At 40.3% G+C, this 19,401-nt stretch overlaps 1 protein-coding gene across 6 annotated transcripts in view; it reads right to left on the minus strand.

Moving 5' to 3' along the window:
- The window catches only part of LOC122561773 (semaphorin-4D-like), a 217,384-nt gene that overhangs the window by 8,009 nt on the left and 189,974 nt on the right, over nt 1–19,401 (minus strand). For 5 of the 6 annotated variants that reach the window (XM_043713910.1, XM_043713930.1, XM_043713907.1 and 2 more), the window contains 3 exons: nt 9,173–9,285; nt 5,722–5,894; nt 1,906–1,958 (listed from right to left, as the gene is read on the minus strand). In XM_043713910.1, coding sequence (XP_043569845.1) covers nt 1,906–1,958; nt 5,722–5,894; nt 9,173–9,285 — 339 coding nt within the window. The remainder of the gene's footprint in view (nt 1–1,905; nt 1,959–5,721; nt 5,895–9,172; nt 9,286–19,401) is intronic. The other variant, XM_043713948.1, reaches the window with a different exon arrangement.

Consider the following 19,401-nt stretch of genomic DNA (forward strand, 5'->3'; position numbering starts at 1 on the left):
CCTATCTCCTTTTCCACCTATCCACTCCACCCTCTCCTCCCTGACCTATCACCTTCATCCCCTCCCCCACTCACCCATTGTACTCTATGCTACTTTCTCCCCACCCCCACCCCCCTCTAGCTTATCTCTCCACGCTTCAGGCTCACTGCCTTTATTCCTGATGAAGGGCTTTTGCCCGAAATGTCGATTTCGAAGCTCCTTGGATGCTACCTGAACTGCTGTGCTCTTCCAGCACCACTAATCCAGAGCCTCTCCCTATAGCTTAATCCCTCCAGTACCAGCAACATCCTGGTAAATATTTTCTGCGTCCTCTCAAGTTTATCATCATTCTTCCTACAGAGGGACCAGCATTGTATGCATTATTCTAAAAGTGGCCTCACCAATGTTCTGTACAGCTGAAACATGGCATCTCAAATGTAAACTCTTGTCTACTTGTGAATCGACTTTCAAGGAGCTGCACCTTTCGAGGTCTTTGTTCAGCAACACTCCCCCAGGGCCCTACCATTAGCTGTGTAAATCCTGCCTTGGTTTGCCTTACTAACATCTCAACTCCATTTGTCACTCCTTGGCTGATTGGCCCATCTCATCAAGGTCCCTTTATACTGCAGAGGTGCATTTACAAGATACACTGTAGCAACTCAACAAACCTTAGTCAGCAGATTCCAAACCCACAACTTTCCAACAGATACAGCATGGATACCATGCTCATTGGCACACTACAACCTGAAAATTCCCCTCCAAGCCTGACACCATTCTGTCTCAAACTTTATTGCCATTCTTTAACAGTTGCTGGGTCAAAATTTTACAATTTACTTCTGAACAGCACCGCAGGTGAATCTTCACTACAAAAACAGAAGCAATTTAATATGTTGACTGACAATCTCATATAGACACATTATTCTAATGCTCCAGGGTTTCACATCATTGCAACATCAGAATTTTCTGCTCTTACCTAAATGTAATTTTCATTTAGGGTGCTGCTCTATACATGATTGGTTTGTCACAGTCAATACAGATGCAGATCATCCAGATCATCTAGCTTTTGATGCACAAGATCAATGATACAAACTGATTCATTCGTAAGACTTTTTTTTTGGAACACAAAGACTTAATCTGTCAGATATCTAAATGCAGACTTCTAGAATGTTTTGCAAAAATATTGGTGAAAAGCTAATCTGGCTGCTGGCATCAATTTCACTGGCACATTACCATCTGATCTGTCTAGCTGGTGCCAATGAAAAGACATGCAGTTCTTCATGAGCAATAGAACTCTTGTAGAATATATTAGTGTCCCTACCTCTGGATAAGGAGGCCTGCGTTCAAGTCCCACCTGCTCCCGAGGTGTAAAATAATATCACTGATCAGGCGGATTTTAAAATAAGTTCTTCATTAGCAATAGTGGGCTCTAGTGGGGCAATGGAAGTATCCCTACATTTGAAACAGAGAGACCTGCTTTCACGACCCTGCTCCAGAGGTGGGTCATAACATATCCGAACAGCAAGATTAAAAATATCATTCATTATGAGCAGTAAGTGGGGAGCTGAGAGAATAGTGTACTATTGTTGGACTAGTCATCCAGAGATTTGAGCAAACTGCCACAACAGATGGAAATCTGGGTTCAAGCTGCATATGCTCTAGAGGCATGTGATAACTTGTCTGGACAGGTTGATTGGAAAATATCTAGTATGTTAAGTATCACTATTACTGATGACTCCAGAACTCATCAGTAATTGAAAGATATTCGTCATGAGCATCGGGCTCTTGCTGTTCAATGGTAGCATTTCTAACTCTGACGTAGAAAACCCAGGTTCAGGTCCCACCTGCTCCAGAGGTGTGTAATAACATCTCTGAACAGATTGATTAGGAGAATCCTTTCATTATGAACATCAAAATTTGTCCACATACCATCTTCAGCTCTGCAAGGAATTGCAAATCCATTCAGGCTCTGTATCAAACTGCTGTGGAAAGAAAATAATTCAGATCAATCATTAGTAGTTGCTAACTACTGATATCTGGTTGTAATATTTAGGGAAGAAAGTAGAAAAAAATATATCTATACAACCTACAATTATCAAGTCTTTCATCCAGCATGTCACGTGCCAAAGCCTTTACTTTCTTGGGCTTCACATTTATATTCAAATAAAAACAAACATTTATAGAATGCCTTTCGCAATCACAAGACATCCCAAAGCACTGCCAACTCAGTACTTTGGAAATATAGTTACTGTTGTGAGCTGCAAAGTGCTTCAGCTAATTAGCACACAACAGGATCCCACAAACAGGAAATGACAATGACTAGATGGCCTGTTTTGTGATTTTGGTTGAGGAGTAAATATTGTCTGGCTAACAGCAAAAGCCCCCTGCCTTTCTTTAAAAAACGTTCCTGAATCTTTCACATCTACCTAGAAGGGAAAAAGGTATCGTATCAATTTAAAAAAGTGCATAATCCAAAAAACCACAATAGCATCAGCATTCCCTCTGTATTGTTCTAGAGGTATTCGTCTAGGTTATGTGTTGAAGTCTCTGGTGTGGATTTGATTCCACACCATTTGATCAAATGGAGAGAGAGATGACTATTGACTGAACCATAGCGAACACTTAATAATTTAAGTAAGAAGAAAACATAATTGACGACCATCTATGTCAGGAGGAGATTTTCGCCTTTTATTTAGAGCTGGTAGATAGACTGAACATTTAACTTCTGCTCAAAAACGTCTTAACAAATCCAGAGGTTTATGGATTGCCTCTGCTCCTGTTGAACCAACCAGGCAGGAGAACACTGAAGAGTTTCAGGTCCAAATTAGGATCCAGTGGAGGACAGGGTACTGCAGATAATATCATTCTGCTTGTGTGAAATTACAATATTCACAGTCACAAAATCATAGAATTGTTACAGCATAGGAGGTAATTTAGCCCATTGGGTCTGCACTGGCTTTATGAGAATTTTTAACTTAGTGCCAAATTCCTGCATTTTCCCTTTCAAACTGCACATTGTTTCTCTTTAAATGATCATCCTATGCTATCTTGAATCTGACAATTGACCCCATCTTCACTGCACTTCCAGACAATGCATTTCAAACACGAAGCACTCACATTAAGAAAGATTAAATTGTATCCTCTGGCTTGCAATCCTTTATAAGCATAAAGTGACTCTTCCTACCTACTCATCATTTTGAAGGTTTCTATCAAATCTCTCCTCAGCCTTCTCCTCTTAGAGGAAAACCGTCCAAACTTCCTCCATCTATTTTTATAACTGAAGGTTTTTAACCCCGAAACCATTCTCATAAAAAACTTCTGCAGTCACTCCGCTACATTTCTGCAGTGTCACACCCAGAAAAGAATATTCCAGTTGAAGTCTAATCATTTTGTCCTGCATTAGTTTAGCCTCATGTTTCATTCTCTATGTTGCCATTAACGAAGACTAGAATACTCTTTGCTTTAATACCTCTCTACCTAACTTGTCACCTTTGATAACATATGCATATATACACACCAAGGTCTCGCTATTCCTGCATACCCTTTAGAATTGTGCCCTTGACTTTGTATTGACTCTCCATTTTCCTTTTACCAAAATGTGTCTTTTGCCACATTTCCATGCTAAATTCGTCTGCAGTCTAAATTTGTATGAAGCAGTTTATTATTGACTGTAACTGCAGGGGAAGGTCAATAAGCTGGGCTTTGATCATGCACACTTAGTATTTATGCAGCAGCAGTGAAAACTACCTTCAGCAATGAAAATGCAGGTTCAGGTAGATTCAACATCCATCCAGGTTTAGGTTGAGAAAAATGATTAATAATGCAAAACAAACAAAAGGATTTTTGCATCAGAGAAAAAAAACAAGCAATTGTATCTTAAATGCAAACTAAAAACCCATTATGAAAAGAGCAAAAACACATTGCATAATTCACCTGTCTCTCCTGCTTCAAAGTCACTTAATTCAAATGATCTTTTTAATACTAAAAACACTCATTTTGCAACATTATAATGACTTAAAAATCTTATAATTGAGATTAAGTCCACAAAACAATTTTGATTTATCATCAACTAGGTAGTGGCTCTGGGATGGATAAAGTTGAATGTTAGATAACCGGTATTTCAAATATATCCAAAAGTCATACAGTCATAGAGATGTAGAGAAGGGAAGCAGACCCTTCGGTTCAACTCTTCAATGCCAACCAGATATCCCAACCCAATCTAATCCCACCTGCCAGTACCCGGCCCAAATCCCTCCAAACCCTTCCTATTCATATACCCATCCAGATGCCTTTTAAATGTTGCAATTGTACCAGCCTCTTCTCTGGCAGCTCATTGCATACATGTACCACCCTCTGCGTGAAAAAGTTGCCCCCTAGGTCTCTTCTATATCTTTCCCCTCTCACCCTAAACCTATGCCCTCTAGTTCTGGACTCCCCCACCCCAGGAAAAATACATCGTCTATTTATCCTATCCAAACCCCTCATGATTTATAAATCTCTAGAAGGTCACACTTCAGTCTCCGACACTCGAGGGAAAACAGCCCCAGTCTAATCAACCTCTCTCTATAGCTCAAACTCTGGCAATGTCGTTGTGAATCTTTTTTCTAGATTAGATTAGATTACTTAACAGTGTGGAAACAGGCCCTTCGGCCCAACAAGTCCATGCTGACCTGCCGAAGCACAACCCACCCGACCCATTCCCCTACATTTACCCATTGACCCAACACTACGGGATAGAAGTCATGATACCACTTTAAAGCCTAGAACTTTGTGAGCGGCACGGTGACACAGTGGTTAGCACTGCTGCCTCACAGCGCCAGAGACCCGGGTTCATTTCCTACCTCAGGCAACTGTTGCGTGGAGTTTGCACATTCTCCTAGTGTCTGCGTGGGTTTCCTCTGGGTGCTCTGGTTTCCTCCCACAGTCCAAAAATGTGCAGGTCAGGTGAATTGGTCATGTTTTTTTCTGAACCCTTTCAAGTTTCACAACATCTTTCCGATAGGAAGGAGCCCAAAATTGCACGCAATATTTCAAAAGTGGCCTAACCAATGTCCTGTATTGCGTGGAGTTTGCACATTCTCCCAGTGTCTGCGTGGGTTTCCTCTGGGTGCTCTGGTTTCCTCCCACAGTCCAAAAATGTGCAGGTCAGGTGAATTGGCCATGCTTTTTTCTGAACCCTTTCAAGTTTCACAACATCTTTCTGATAGGAAGGAGCCCAAAATTGCATGCAATATTTCAAAAGTGGCCTAACCAACGTCCTGTACAGCCGCAACATGACCTCCTAACTCCTCTACTCGATACTCTGACCAATAAAGGAAAGCATGCCAAACGCCTTCTTTACTATCCTATCTACGTGTGACTCCACTTTCAAGGAGCATGAACACCTGAATCTGTCAGCAGTAGACAAGTAGTAAAGTGACTCTTGAGTTTACCATTTGCATATTACTTCACCAATTTTGCTGCCTGATAATAATGGAGGGAGAAAGTGAGGACAGCAGATGCTGGAGATAAGAGCTGAAAAATGTGTTGCTTCAGGCTTATGCCCGAAACGTCGATTCTCCTGCTCCTTTGATGCTGTCTGACCTGCTGCGCTTTTCCAGCAACACATCTTTCGTGCCTGATAATAGTGTCATACAAAGATTGCACTGCAGGACATTAAAGCTGAACACTGACACCTTAAGAAACTCCACAAATTAATAAAATAGCTCTACAAATTTAAATACATTTTGTGTTGAATACACAGACCTCTTATTGGTATGATTATTCGTAATCCAGTCACAACTTTTGTTTCCGGTGTTCCAAGCACAATAGGGATCTCTTGCCAAAATGCAATCCGTGCAGGTTTTATACTTTTCACAAAAAGCAACAGGGGCTTGAACAACACCAGAATGAGACCCTGCATAAAGATACTTTTTGTCCTACAAGTGAAAAGTCAAATAATTAATTGATATCACTAAACAGATTAAATTAAAGTTGTGTTTTTAAGCTGCAAAGAGTATGAATACTATCAAGTACAATCATACTAAAAGTTACTGGCAAAGATCAAAGTAGCATGGAATGCTAAAAATCAAATTCAAAATCTCTCAGCAAAATTCCTATTCCTGAATATGTCCAAGTTGAGCATTATTGCTTTATTGCATTTCAAAGGATCCAAAATAAAGGAGGTGAGAGGAGAAAGAAAAGGGTGGTTCATGTGTGGAATGAACTGCCAGAGAAAATGGTGGATGCAGGTACAATTACAACTTTAAAAGACATTGGATAAATACTTTAATAAGTATGGTTTGAGGCAGGGGGTGATATGGGCCAAGCAAAGGCAGGTGAGACTAGTTTAGTTTGGGAGGAGTACAGTCGACATGGAGTGGTTGGACCAAAGGATCCATTTTCAAGCTATAACTCTATTTCTGCCCTTAATGTTAAGTTAGCACTTGATCAACTATCAATGAGCTGTATTAAAATTGAACGGAAATAACAGAAAAAACATCCATTGGCTGAATCATGTTTAGGCCAGAGGATAATGTCTGTGGCTATTTCAAATCATCCATGACAATTCCACAAAAGTCATTGCAGGAGTTCCTTAGGGTTCTGTCCAACGTCCACCTATTACTTCATCAATGAACTTCCCTTTGATTATTCCACAGTGCCCAGTTCATTTAAAACAGTCCATGCCTACATGTAGAAAGACTTGGAGAATATGTGTGATCAGAAAGATATACTGTCCATGCTACACAGAAAAAGAAATGGCTATTCCCAAAATGTTAGAGAAATTAGTTATTCTGTCTTGATTTTTAACAGCAATACCATCACTGAAGCAGTCATCAACATCCAAGGGATCACCATTGATCAAAAGTGGAATTGAACAAGCAATATATACACTGCAGTTACAAGAGCAAGTCTGTGAGTGGATATTCTATAATATGTGACTAACTTCCTAGCTTTCTTACCGTTGAAAGGCACAAACCAGGAGGGTGATAGAAATCTGTCCATATATGGTTAAGTGAAGCTACAACAGCACTCAACAAGTTTCACATGATCCAAGGAAAAGAAGGTTGTTCAATTCGTGGTCCATTCACCACCACTTAAAAATTACCATCCAAACTAATGAATACATGGTTTCAACACACTGAAGCAACTACGAAAGGTTCCTTTAAAACCTTTCAAACCCACAACATCTACTGTTGAGAAGAATAAGGACATTGAGTAAACACTATCATGTGAAGGTTCCATTCTAAGTCACAAGCCACACTGATTAGGAAATATATCACTGTCTGATCATCATCACTGGGTCAAAATGCTGAACTTTCTTTAACATTATAAAGTACCTACACCACAAGGACTGCTACAGTTCAAAAAGGCAGCTCAATACTAGCTTCTCGAAGATCATTTAGGATGGATAATAAACGCCAACCTAGTCAACAACACTCAAATCGCATTAAAAAGTAGAATAAAATGGACGTTGTGGGATTGAGGATCCCACTGCATGTAGGGATATGTGATGAATTTCCCATATGCAAAGAATTTTCAGACTTGGAATGGCTCTGCTTCTGTTATGATCTGGAGTGTAGATGTCATTCATATCCAACATAACTGTATTGAGAAATGCCACGTTAATGGAGGAAAAAATACACACAGGAAAGAACAGGCAAATGTGAGGGCCTCCAGCCATCATTGGTTGGAAAATGTGCTTCAGTGCACCAAGGTAACATTCTCTTGAATTAAACAGGTCAAGAATAAGCTTCCCAAGTAATAATGAGCAATTTTAAAAACAAAATAGATATAATAACACTTCTTACTGGAATTGCAACAGTTATGAGATTGCTGACAGTAATACAGAAAGAAGAACTGAGGACCAGTTTTATGCAATGTGGGATTCAGAGATTTCAACACAAGTACAGTATCCAAGTAACTCTAATACTGGACCAGCAATACTGAAATCCTGAAGTGAAATCCTACCACAGCAAGTTGTGAAACTTGATGCAGTAAATCAGGCAATTTGTCGCATCAGAAAAGTAACTGCCTGATTGATGACCCAATGTTCTTCATCTGCCATAATTTGGCCATATGACTTCAGTCTCAAAGGTCTGAATGACTCAATGCTCCTTTAGCATTTAGTGTAATGTCAATCACATTCCCAAAATAAATACGAAGCAGATAGAGGGCAACACTTAGATTTGAAAGAAAATTTTTAATTCAACAACAGCTTCCTGGCTGCTTCCATTGTTGGTCAGAATTACAACAAGTCCTGCGGCACAAGTGGATGTGACCTTAAAGACTTTGGTGAAGAACAGATCTAGGTCCTTTGACCAACATTAAAAGTAGGTAGATTTACTGTCCTCTATCCTTTCCTCAAAATTGCAAAGCTCAGATTCCAAGATTTTCCTAACAGCAATCATAACATGGCAAGATATTACAACCTAAGATCATCAGGATACCCCAACAGTTCAAACTGTACCTTGCATTGTACTATGATGGTCAATAAACCTTCCAGTTTGACCACAAGACAACACTAAATTAGTTGATCTCAACTGGGGTGATGCTGTGACCATTATAGATGCCTACGACATATATGAAGAACAGGTTTTCAATTGGACTTCAATGAGAATATTCACATGACATATTCACAAATAAGAGCAATTTGGGTCTTGGTATTGAAGGGATATCAGTGACATGATCATAAAATCACACTCTTGTCATGAGTCACCACTTTTAGAAGGGCAGATAATTGGAAGCATTGGGAAAAATGAGTAGAAAAGAATGAGGCATATTTTTAAATTAAAATTAGAACTTGGCCATTCAGAAGCAAAGTCAGGAAGCAGTTCGTCTTAAAAAATATAGGTAGTGTGTGTCTAGTCATCCCACCTTAATTGGTGAGCCTAGGTCAATGAACCTTTCAACTGGTGAATGATTGATTTCTGTTGGCAAGCGTCTTTGTAATAGACCATAATGGAGAAAAATGGAGTTCAATAGTGGTCCAGCTGAAAGTGACAGGGAAACATGACATGAATACATTCAATGAAAGATTCGTCCAAAGAAATATTGGCAGGAGAGATTCACCAAGCAATCATGCAAATTAGCACCGTAATATGCTCTTGAAGTATGATAACAAGGAAACTCAGATTATTCACTGCACCAGATTATCGTCACTAATTTAATGATATGATTGTCTCAAGAAGATTATAAAAATTAAGTTTACACTTACCTCTTTGGACAAGAGCAATGTCTGCACAGGCTCAGAGTCAGGGAAAATCTGGACTTCTTCAATTATATGCATTTCATTACCATAGTTAATTGCTTTGTGCAATAATCCTTTGTCTGAAAAACAATGTACATTTTAGAAAATCAATTTTACTATCTGTAAATAAAACCTAGCATTTTAAGTGTTACAGCATTAGAATTGGCACATCATCTATTCCTGGCCTTTTAAAAATATCTTTGCAATTTCTTTGAACAAACAGGTATGTTCAGGAACTGGGGGAGGCTGGATAGCAATATTAATTAATCCTCTCTCTGTTGGCATTTTTTGAGTTTACTGCTTGGTGAGCCCAAGGTGGACGGAACCTTTTTGAAAAACAAGCAGAAGAGTGAGATCTCTTTAACTTGGGGCTGGCCAATGTCAACTGCTGGGACATGCAAATTCAGAGTACCAACTTATCCTTCACAAAATCCTTTCCACTCCTATTCAGAGATCCTTTGGATCCTAGAATTTGGCCAATCAACCAGTGACAATATCTAATAGTAGAAAATATAGCCTTGAATGTTTGCTTTGGCATCATGTATTTGGTTTCCAGGCACCATAATTAAAGAAAGTCAGCTTGCATGCTGTGATGGTGGAAAGCATCAGCTTAGGATCCTCCACATAAATTTAAGGGTAAATTTAAACTGCAAGGTAACACACTACAGTACATAACAAAATCAGAGCATTACTGATGGACTGCCTTCATTTAAATCACGTTAATCAAAGGTTCTGTTTGCCTAATGGCTGTATTTAGAAGAGGCATTTAAGGGCATGTAAATGGTCATTGGATAAACTTACGGATGAAAATGGAGTAGTGCAGGATAGATGGGCTGGAGATTGGTTCGACAGGTCGGCGCATCATCGAGGGCCAAAGGGTCTGTACTGTGCTGTAATATTCTATGTTCTACCTCCCAAGGCCAATACTTAACTCTTAACTTTTCAAAATTGCATCTGAGTTTGCAGTGTAGAAATTGCTATGTTTCCTAAATTACAACAGTACTAACAATTCAAAAGCAATTATTTTGGCTGTAAATTACTTCAAGGCATTGAGGTAATGAAAGGTGTTATACAATCAGAGTCCTATAGCACGGAGACAGCCCCTTCGGCCCAAACTGGTCCACGCTGACCAAAGTGTCCATCCACGCTCAACCCATTTCCCTGCATATCCTTCTAAACCTTTCCTATCCATGTATTTGTCCAAATGCCTTTTAAATATTGTTAAATGTACCCAGCTCAACAACTCCTACTGGTAGCTAATTCCAAATCCCTGAAAATTGCTACCCAGGTTAATAGGGCTGTTAAGAAGGCATATGGTGTGTTGGCATTTATTGGTAGGGGCCATAAAGGTCATGCTTCAGCTGTACAAGACACTGGTAAGGCTGCACCTGGTGTCTTGCATGCAGTTCTGGTCACCGAATTCTCGGAAGGATGTGGAAACTTTGAAAAGGGTTTAGAGGAGATTTACTAGGATGTTGCTTGGTATGGAAGGAAGGTCCTACGAGGAAAGGCTGAGGGAACGGAGGCTGTTTGCATTGGAGAGAAGAAGGTTAAGAGATGACTTAATCGAGACGTATAAGATAATCAGAGGGTTAGATAGGGTGGACAGTGAGAGCCTTTTTCCTGGTATGGTGAAAGCGAACATGAGGGGACATAGCTTTAAATTGAGGGGTGATAGATTTAGGACAGATATTGGGGTCGTTTCTTCACTCAGAGTAGTAAGGGTGTGGAACGGCCTGCCTGCAACTGTAGTAGACTCACCGACATTAAGGGCATTTAAATAGGCATTGGACATACATATGGATAATAATGGAACAGTGTAAGTTAGATGGGCATCAGATTACTTTCACAGTCAGCGCAACATCAAGGGCCGAAGACCTTGTACTGCTCTGTAACATTCTACATGCATACCACCCTCTGTGCAAAAGAGTTGCCCCTCAGGTTCCCTTTTATTCTTTCCGCTTAACCTTAAACTGATGCCCTCTAGTCCTTGATCTCCCCCCCCCCCCAGTCTCCTATATTCTAATGAAAAGAGCCCTAGCATGTCTCACCTTTCCCTATAACTCAGACCATTGAGTCCTAGAAACATCATTGTAAATTTCTTCTGCAATCTTTCCAGTTTAATATCATTCTTTCTGTAGCAAAGTGACCAAAACTGAACACAATACACTAAGTGCAGCCTCACCAACATCCCATACAATTGCAACATAACGTCCCAATTTCCAAACTCAGTGCCCTGACTGGCGAAGGCTAGTGTGCCAAATGCCTTCTTCCCTGCCCTGTCTACCTGTGACTCCACTTTCAGAGAACCGTGCACCTGAATTCTAAGGTCTCTCTGTTCCACTACACTCCTTAAGGGTCTACCATTCACCATAAAACTCCGACCTTGATTTGAATTTCCAAAATGTAAGACCTTACACTTATCTGTATTAAACTCCATTTACCATTTCTTGGCCCACTTCCCAAGCTGATCAAGGTCCTGTTACAATTTCTGATAACATTCCTCATTGACCATGACACTGCCTACTTTAATATCTGCAAACTTACTAATCATGCCTTGCACGTTCTTATCCAAATTATTGATATAGATAACAAACAGTAATGTGATCAGCACCGACCCCTGAGGCAATCCACTAGTAGCAGGCCTCCAGTCTGACAAGCATCCTTCCCCTATTACCCTTCGCTTCCAACCATTAAGCCAATTGTGCATCCAATTTGCCAGCTCACCCTGGATTCTATGCGATCTAACTTTCTAGAGCAGCTAACCACGCGGAACCTTATCAGAGGGCTCACTAAGACTACATCTATTGCCCTACCCTATCCACCTTCCTGGTCACTTCAAAGAATGCTAACAAATTTGTGAAGCATGATCTCCCACACACAAAGACATGCTGACTACTGCTAATCAAAGCCTGTCTTTCCAAATGCATGTATATCTTATCCCTCAGAATCTTCCCAAATAGCTTCCACACTGCACACATTATTTTATGTCTAATTTACCTACCCTACTGTTTTGGATGTGGAACAGCTAGTCAAGAGGAAGGAGGAAGCTTACTTAAGGTTGAGGAGGCAAGGATCAGATAGGGCTGTAGAGGTTTACAAGGTAGCAAGGAAGGAACTGAAGAATGGAATTTGGAGAGCTAGAAGGGGGCATGAAAAAGCTTTAGCATGTAGGATTAAGGAAAAACTTAAGGCATTCTGCACTTATGTCAGGAACAAGAGGATGGCTAGAGTACGGGTGGGGCCAATCAGGGATAGCAGAGGGAACACGTGCCTGGAGTAGGTGGTGGTAGGGGAGGTCCTTAATGAATACTTTGCTTCAGTTTTCATAACTGTGAGAGAATTTCCCATTTGTGAGGCCAGCATGAAACAGGCTGATATGCTCAAAAGGTTGATGTTAAGAAGGAGATGTGCTGAAAATTGAGAAACAAAGATAGATAAGTCCCCGGGCCAGATGGGATTTACCAAGGTTACTATAGGAAGCAAGGGAAGAGATTGCTGTGCCTTTGACGATGATCTTTGCGTCCTCTCTGTCCACTGGGGTAGTAGCAGATGATTGGAGGGTGGCACATGTTATTCCCTTGTTCAAGAAAGGGAATAGGGATAATCCTGGGAACTACAGACCAGCCAGTCTTACATTGGTGGTGGGCAAATTATTGGAGAGGATTTTGAGAGACAGGATTTATGATTATTTGGAAAACCACACAGTTTGATTAGAGATAGTCAGCACGGCTTTGTGAAGGGCAGGTCATGCCTCACAAACCTTATTGAATTCTTTGAGGATGTGACAAAACACATTGATGAAGGTAGAGCAGCGGATGTGGTGTACATGGATTTTAGCACAATGTTTGTTAATGTTCCCCACGGTAGGCTGATTCAGAAGGTAAGGAGGCATGGGATACAGAGAAATCTAGTTGTCTGGATATAGAATTGGCTGGTCCGTAGAGGATGGCAGTAGAAACAAAGTATTCAGTCTAGAGCTTGGTGACCAGTGGTGTTCTGCAGGGATTTGTTTGTGACCTCCGGTCTTTGTGATTTTTATAAATGACTTGGATGAGGAAGTGGAAGGGTGGGTTAATAAGTTTGCTGTTGATACAAAGCTGGTGGAGTGGTGGATAGTGTGGAGGACGGTTGTAAGTTGCAATGAGACATTGACAGGATGCAGAGCTGGGCTGATAAATGGCAGATGGAGTTCAACCCAGAAAAGTGTGAAATGATTCATTTTGGAAGGTTGGATTTGAATGCAGAATACAGGGTTATAGGCAGGATTTTTGGCAGTGTGGAGGAACAGAGGGATCTTGAGGTCCATGTCCATTAGAACCCTCAAGGTTGCCACCCAAGTTGACAGGGTTGTTAAGAAGGTGTATGGTGTTTTGGCTTTCATTAGCAGGGGCATTGAGTTTAAGAGCTGCGAGGTTATGCTGCCGCTCTATAGAAATCTGGTTTAGATTACACTTGGAATATTGCACTTAGTTGTGGTCACCTCATTACAGGAAGGATGTGGAAGCTTTAGAGAGGGTGTAGAGGAGATTTACTAGTACGCTGTCTGGACTGAAGGACATGTCTTCTGAAGGTTGAGGGAGCTAGGGCTTTTCTCATTGGAGCGAAGAAGGATGAGAGGTGACTTGATAGAGATGTACAAATTGGTGAGAGGCATAGATAGAATGGATAGCCAGATTTGGAGATGCCGGTGTTGGACTGGGGTGTACAAAGTTAAAAATCACACAACACCAGGTTATAGTCCAACAGGTTTAATTGGAAGCACACTCGCCTTCGGAGCGTCGCTCCTTCATCAGGTGGTAGTGGAGGGCTCAATCCTAACACACAAAATTGTGGCAGCTGGGATCAAGGGAGGTATATAGGGGATACAGGCGTATTTTGAAGGAGGAAATCAGGAGGACAAAAAGGGGCCACAAAATAGTCTCCACAGAGAAGAATAGGGTGAATCAAAAAGGGTGAATCCAAAGAGGTTATTTAAGTATATTAAAGAAAAAATAACTAGAGACAGAATAGGACTCCTCAAGGATCAAAGAGGATTTCAGGAAGAAACAGAAACGGTGAAAGCAGAAAAACATTTGGTACCTGCATTATTGAAAATACAGAAAATCTTCCAGAAATACTAGCAAACTAAGGTACTTGTAAAAATATGGCAATGAAAGAAATTAATATTAATAGAGCAGTACTCCAAATGTTAATTGGATTGAAAATTATTAAATCCCTTGGTTCAGAGTGTTGATAGAATCATAAAATCCCTACAGTGCAGATCGACTGCACTGATAATCCGAACAGCATCCCATCCAGGCCCGCTTTCCATCTTATTCTGGTAATCCCACATTAAACATAGCTAACCTATCGAGCCTACATATCCCTGGACACTATGGTGGAATTTAGCATTGCCAATCCACCAAACCTGCACATCTTTGGCCTATGGGAAGAAACCAGAACACCTGGCTGAAACCTACGCAGACATGGCGAGAACGTGCAAACTCCACAGACAGTTGCTCAAGGCTGGAATTAAGCCTGGTTCCTGGTACTGTGAGGCAATAGTGCTACCATGTCACTCATGACGGAGGTGTTCATTACAATATGGATGCAGTGGTGGTTACCTTTCAAAATCCCAAAGATTCTGTAAAGGATCCTAATGACTGCAAAGTAAAAATGTAACCTTACTATTCAAGAACTAAAGATCTGTTTATTCGATGTCAATACTAGGGAAAATATTAGAATGTATTATAATGGACATGATACGGTGACATTTATTAAAATATGATTAAGAGGAATGCACATAGATTAAGAAGGGAATTTTTGGCCTCCTTATCTAAGCTGGATATATTTGCCATAGAGGGGATGTAATGGAGATTCACAGAATAATCTCTGGGGTGGCTAGTTTGTTTTACAAGCAGAGATTGAGACAACCAGGGCTGCATTTCCAGTAGTTTAAAAAAAAAAATGGGTGGCTGCAGCTAGGTGCAAACTTCACACAGTCAGTCGCCTGAGTCAGGAATTGAACCCGGGTCTCTGGCGCTGTGAGGCAGCAGTGCTAACCACTGTGCCACCGTGCCGTCCAGTAGTTTAAAAAAAAAAAATGGGTGGCTGCAGCTAGGATGCTTCCCCTGGCTGGTGAACATATATCCAGAGGACAGAAAGAAAAAGGGGTAGAATATTCAAGATGGAGATAGAAGGAATTTCTTTATTCAGAGGGCATTGACTCTGCCTGTGGGCTGTCGCAGCTCAATTATTGAGCATGATAAAGACAGAAGTCAATAGGTTTCTTGAAAATAATTACATCAAACAGTTAAGCAGATAGCATGAGGAAAGTGATGTTGAGGTAGACAACCCGCTATGGTCTAAGTGACTGACAGAAGGTTCAATGGGCTGAAAGGCTTTCTCCTGTTCCCATGTTCCAAAACACAGAATTTCTTGACAAGATTTAATATTAACATTTGATCTTCCTAATTCTGTCTTCCATTTTTATTATTTCAGTAATAACTTGAAATTGCTTTAAGTAACAGCCTAAATTTTAAATTGAACTTTCAGATTTCTATTTTGTTAAAATTTGAACATTTATTTGTGTCTCAAATGTTGCTTGTTTGAACAATTAGGTGCCTCAGAATTATAGGCTGGATCATCCTCCTGTGTATTTTATATATAGTTAAACATAAAGAATACTTAACTTTTTTTTCTGGGAGTTATGTCACTAGTGTCATCACGCTAATACTAGCTCAAGCTGAAACTGGGCTTTTTGCTTGCTTCTCTCTCAATGTCGGAAGAACAGAAGAACTGATCATTGACTTCAGGAAGAAAGGACAAGGACATGCCCCTATCTATATCAACAGAGCTGAGGTGGAGAGATTCGAGAGTGTCAGGTTCCTGGGAGTGATGATAACTGACGAGCTGTCCTGGACTTGCCATGTAGATGTGACAGTAAAGAAGGCACGTCTCTTTTTCTTCAGGCCACTTAGGAAATTTGGCATGTCCAGAAGGATCCTCACTCACTTTTACAGATGAGCCATAGAAAGCATACTAGCCTGGTACTGCAACTGCTCTGCCCAGGGGCCCAGGATCGTGAGAAATTACAGACTGTTGTGTGCACAAGCCACTATGGATGCCAACCACCATTTATATTTCTCTTTGCCACAGCAAGGCTGCAGACATCAAAAATCCCTCACACCCCGATAATGCTCTCTTCCAAACTCTTCCGTCAGGCAGAAAATACAGAAGTGGTTATTAAACTGCTGAATGGATCTCTCTAATTTCAAATCTAATGTTGATCTTGCTTTGTTTAACTCTTGTGCAGCTGTAAACTTCTATGCCTCAAGCACCCAAACCCTTTTACTGTATTTAGGTACATGTGCCTACAATATATCAAAAAACCAAAATCACTTTGGAGCTCACATGAGAACTGGTCTTAAACAGTGTAAATAGATAACAGCGAGATCTATTTCTTTATCAGCCAGGAACGCCAATAATGTCAGTGATTACAGAGAAATTGGTTTCCATTTATTCAGGTTTTAGGCTTCAAGTAGCACATTGAATTCTATCGTAAACTATTCTATGGTTAACATGGCTGAATGCTCAAGTGTTTCTTTAATGCACAGTAATAGATCAAAATTTATCTTTCCAATAAAAAGTATATTCTGCAGTATTTTTGTACCAATTAAGGTAATGTTTTTATAGTTTGGGCAGAATCAACAAAATTAAAATACAAAAAGTACAGTAGAAATTCCAGCATATCCAGGAGGATGGGCAACGTCAAAGACATAAATTTGAAATTGAATTAACTGTTTCTTGAATAGCTTAATGAGTAAATATGATCATTATTCAATCCCAAATGATTTGAGAGATGTGATAAGGCACTATATTTTTTGAAAAAGATTTGAAAACTAATTTTTCTATGCAGCATCCCATGCCTTGTTTGGCCACTGCCAACAATGTTCTGTAGTTTTGTTTGTCCATAGTTCACTGTGGCGCTCTGTACTTAGCCCCCTAGTGTACTCCCATGACTATGTAGCCAAATTCCTTACAAACGCCATCAACAAGTTTGTTGGTGACACCACCGCCAGATATCAAACAATGATGAGGTAGAATACAGTATTATGAGGTTGTAGGTATACTGTAGTTTTAAGAGAGTTGAAAGGCTGGCAATGACTTAGCAAGCATACAGAGTACTGGAAAATTTTAAATGTAACATCTGGTTGAACAGTAGCTGCGTTACTATGAGACAAAATAAATTCAAATTCGGCCAATCAGCTTAATTATGCCCCAAGATACCACATTCCAATCAAGTTTGAATTTAGTATGTTGACAATATTAAAATCAATGAAATGATCCGAAGTTTCGGGGTATAAATATCAGACATTTTGAACAGTTAGCCAGAGCAGCAAAGAGCAGCAAGCCACCAACAAGTACAGACTGCCAGCAGAACTGGTACCTTATCTATCAAAGACCTGTGAAGTAGAATCCTATGAAGTGGAGAAGACAGAAAAACCTACAGAGGAAACACAACAAAGCTGACTGGTTTTGAAACGTGATTATAATATTTTGGAAATCGTAATCGGGATTTTTGTTTAAACGGGACTAGTATTATAGAGGGGGAGGTAAAAGATGGGTATAAGAGAAAGGAGTTGTAAATAGTTGTTAGTTAATATTCTCTGTTAGACTTAAAAGAATAAAGTTGTTAATTTTTACTTTAAATAGTGACTTTTGCCTATCGAATTTTAACAGATTACAGCGTGGGGTGAATCTTACCTGTGTTGCTGATTTAAATTAGCAGAGGGGTTCACCCCGTGTCATAACGGGAAGGAAAGAGTGTGCTCGGTGTCATGATGCAACGATAACACTCTCTCAATGTCAGCAAAACAAAAGAACTGATATTGACTTCAAGAAGAAAAGGAGGAGGACATGCCCCTATCTACATCAATGCCACTGAGGTGGAGAGGGTAGAGAGCGTCAAGTTCCTGGGAGTAATGATAACTGACAATCTGCCCTGCTCCTCCACGTAGATGTGATGGTCAAGAAGGCACAACGCCCTTCTTCCTCAGGCAGCTTAGGAAATTAGGCATGTCTATAATGACCCTGACCAACTTTTACAGTTGCATCACAGAAAGCATTCTATCCAAGTACATTTTGTCTTGGCATGGCAACTGTACTGCCCAGGACGGTAAGAAACTACAGCAAGTTGTGTGCACAGCCTAGACCATCGCAGAAGCCAGCCTCCCATTTATGTTCTCCATTTACACTTATCATTGCCATGGAAAGTCTGTGAATATTAAAACTTCTTTCCACCTGGTAATACACTCTTCCAACTTCTTCCATCATGCAGAAAATACAGAAGCTTTAACTCATGCACTAATAGTTTCGTCCCTGCTGTAATTAAACTCCTGAATGGACTCTCTAACTTCAAATCATACTGATCTTACTTTGCACACTTCCTGTGCAGTTGTAACTTTGTATGCCATGCTCTGTCTAAGCACATGATCTGTACTTTCTTGTTTGCTGTGATCTGTCTGTACTGCTCACAAAACAAAGCTTTTCACTGTACTTAGGTACATGTGACTACCACAAGTCAAATGAAGATTTGCAAATTTATGAGCTTAACAGTCACGAAATAAACGCTTAAAACAAACCTCTAATTAGCTCATATTAAGTTGGTAACTGTCACATGACAGAATGGCAATATTGGAGCGAAGCAAATTTGACACCAAGCCATGTAAGAACAGGAAGAAATCAGTTTTCAACTTTTTTTAAATTGGAGAATTAGAGATTTAGGAAAGGAATTCCAGAGCTTGGAAGGCAAGCGGAGAACCCGGCTTGAGTGGTTTCAGCTTCGATTTTAAAAGCTGGAAGTAGAGACACTGGAACACATCAGGGAGAGGGAAAGTTACCTGGACAATTTATCCCAAATAGCAGGCACATCTCTTAGGAGTTTGCTCAGGTGTCAGGGAAAAGAGGATGTGACTTTGCGTGAGCAGGAATGGTGAGCCAGACACAAAGGTGTATGAGCTTCAGTCTTTCCAACTACCCAACAGCATTTTGTTCAGTTTAATGGATTAAGGTTGAGGTCTACAAGATGGATGAGATAACTGGGTATGGTACTATGGTACAGAAAGCAATCAAGTCAGGGAAACAAAAGGGAATGCAACAATAGTAAAGTGAGAGGGTTTAATACTGTTTTCTGCAGCAAACAGCAAGTGACC

This window comes from Chiloscyllium plagiosum, chromosome 2 (assembly GCF_004010195.1).
Source record: "Chiloscyllium plagiosum isolate BGI_BamShark_2017 chromosome 2, ASM401019v2, whole genome shotgun sequence".
Taxonomy (NCBI): domain Eukaryota; kingdom Metazoa; phylum Chordata; class Chondrichthyes; order Orectolobiformes; family Hemiscylliidae; genus Chiloscyllium; species Chiloscyllium plagiosum.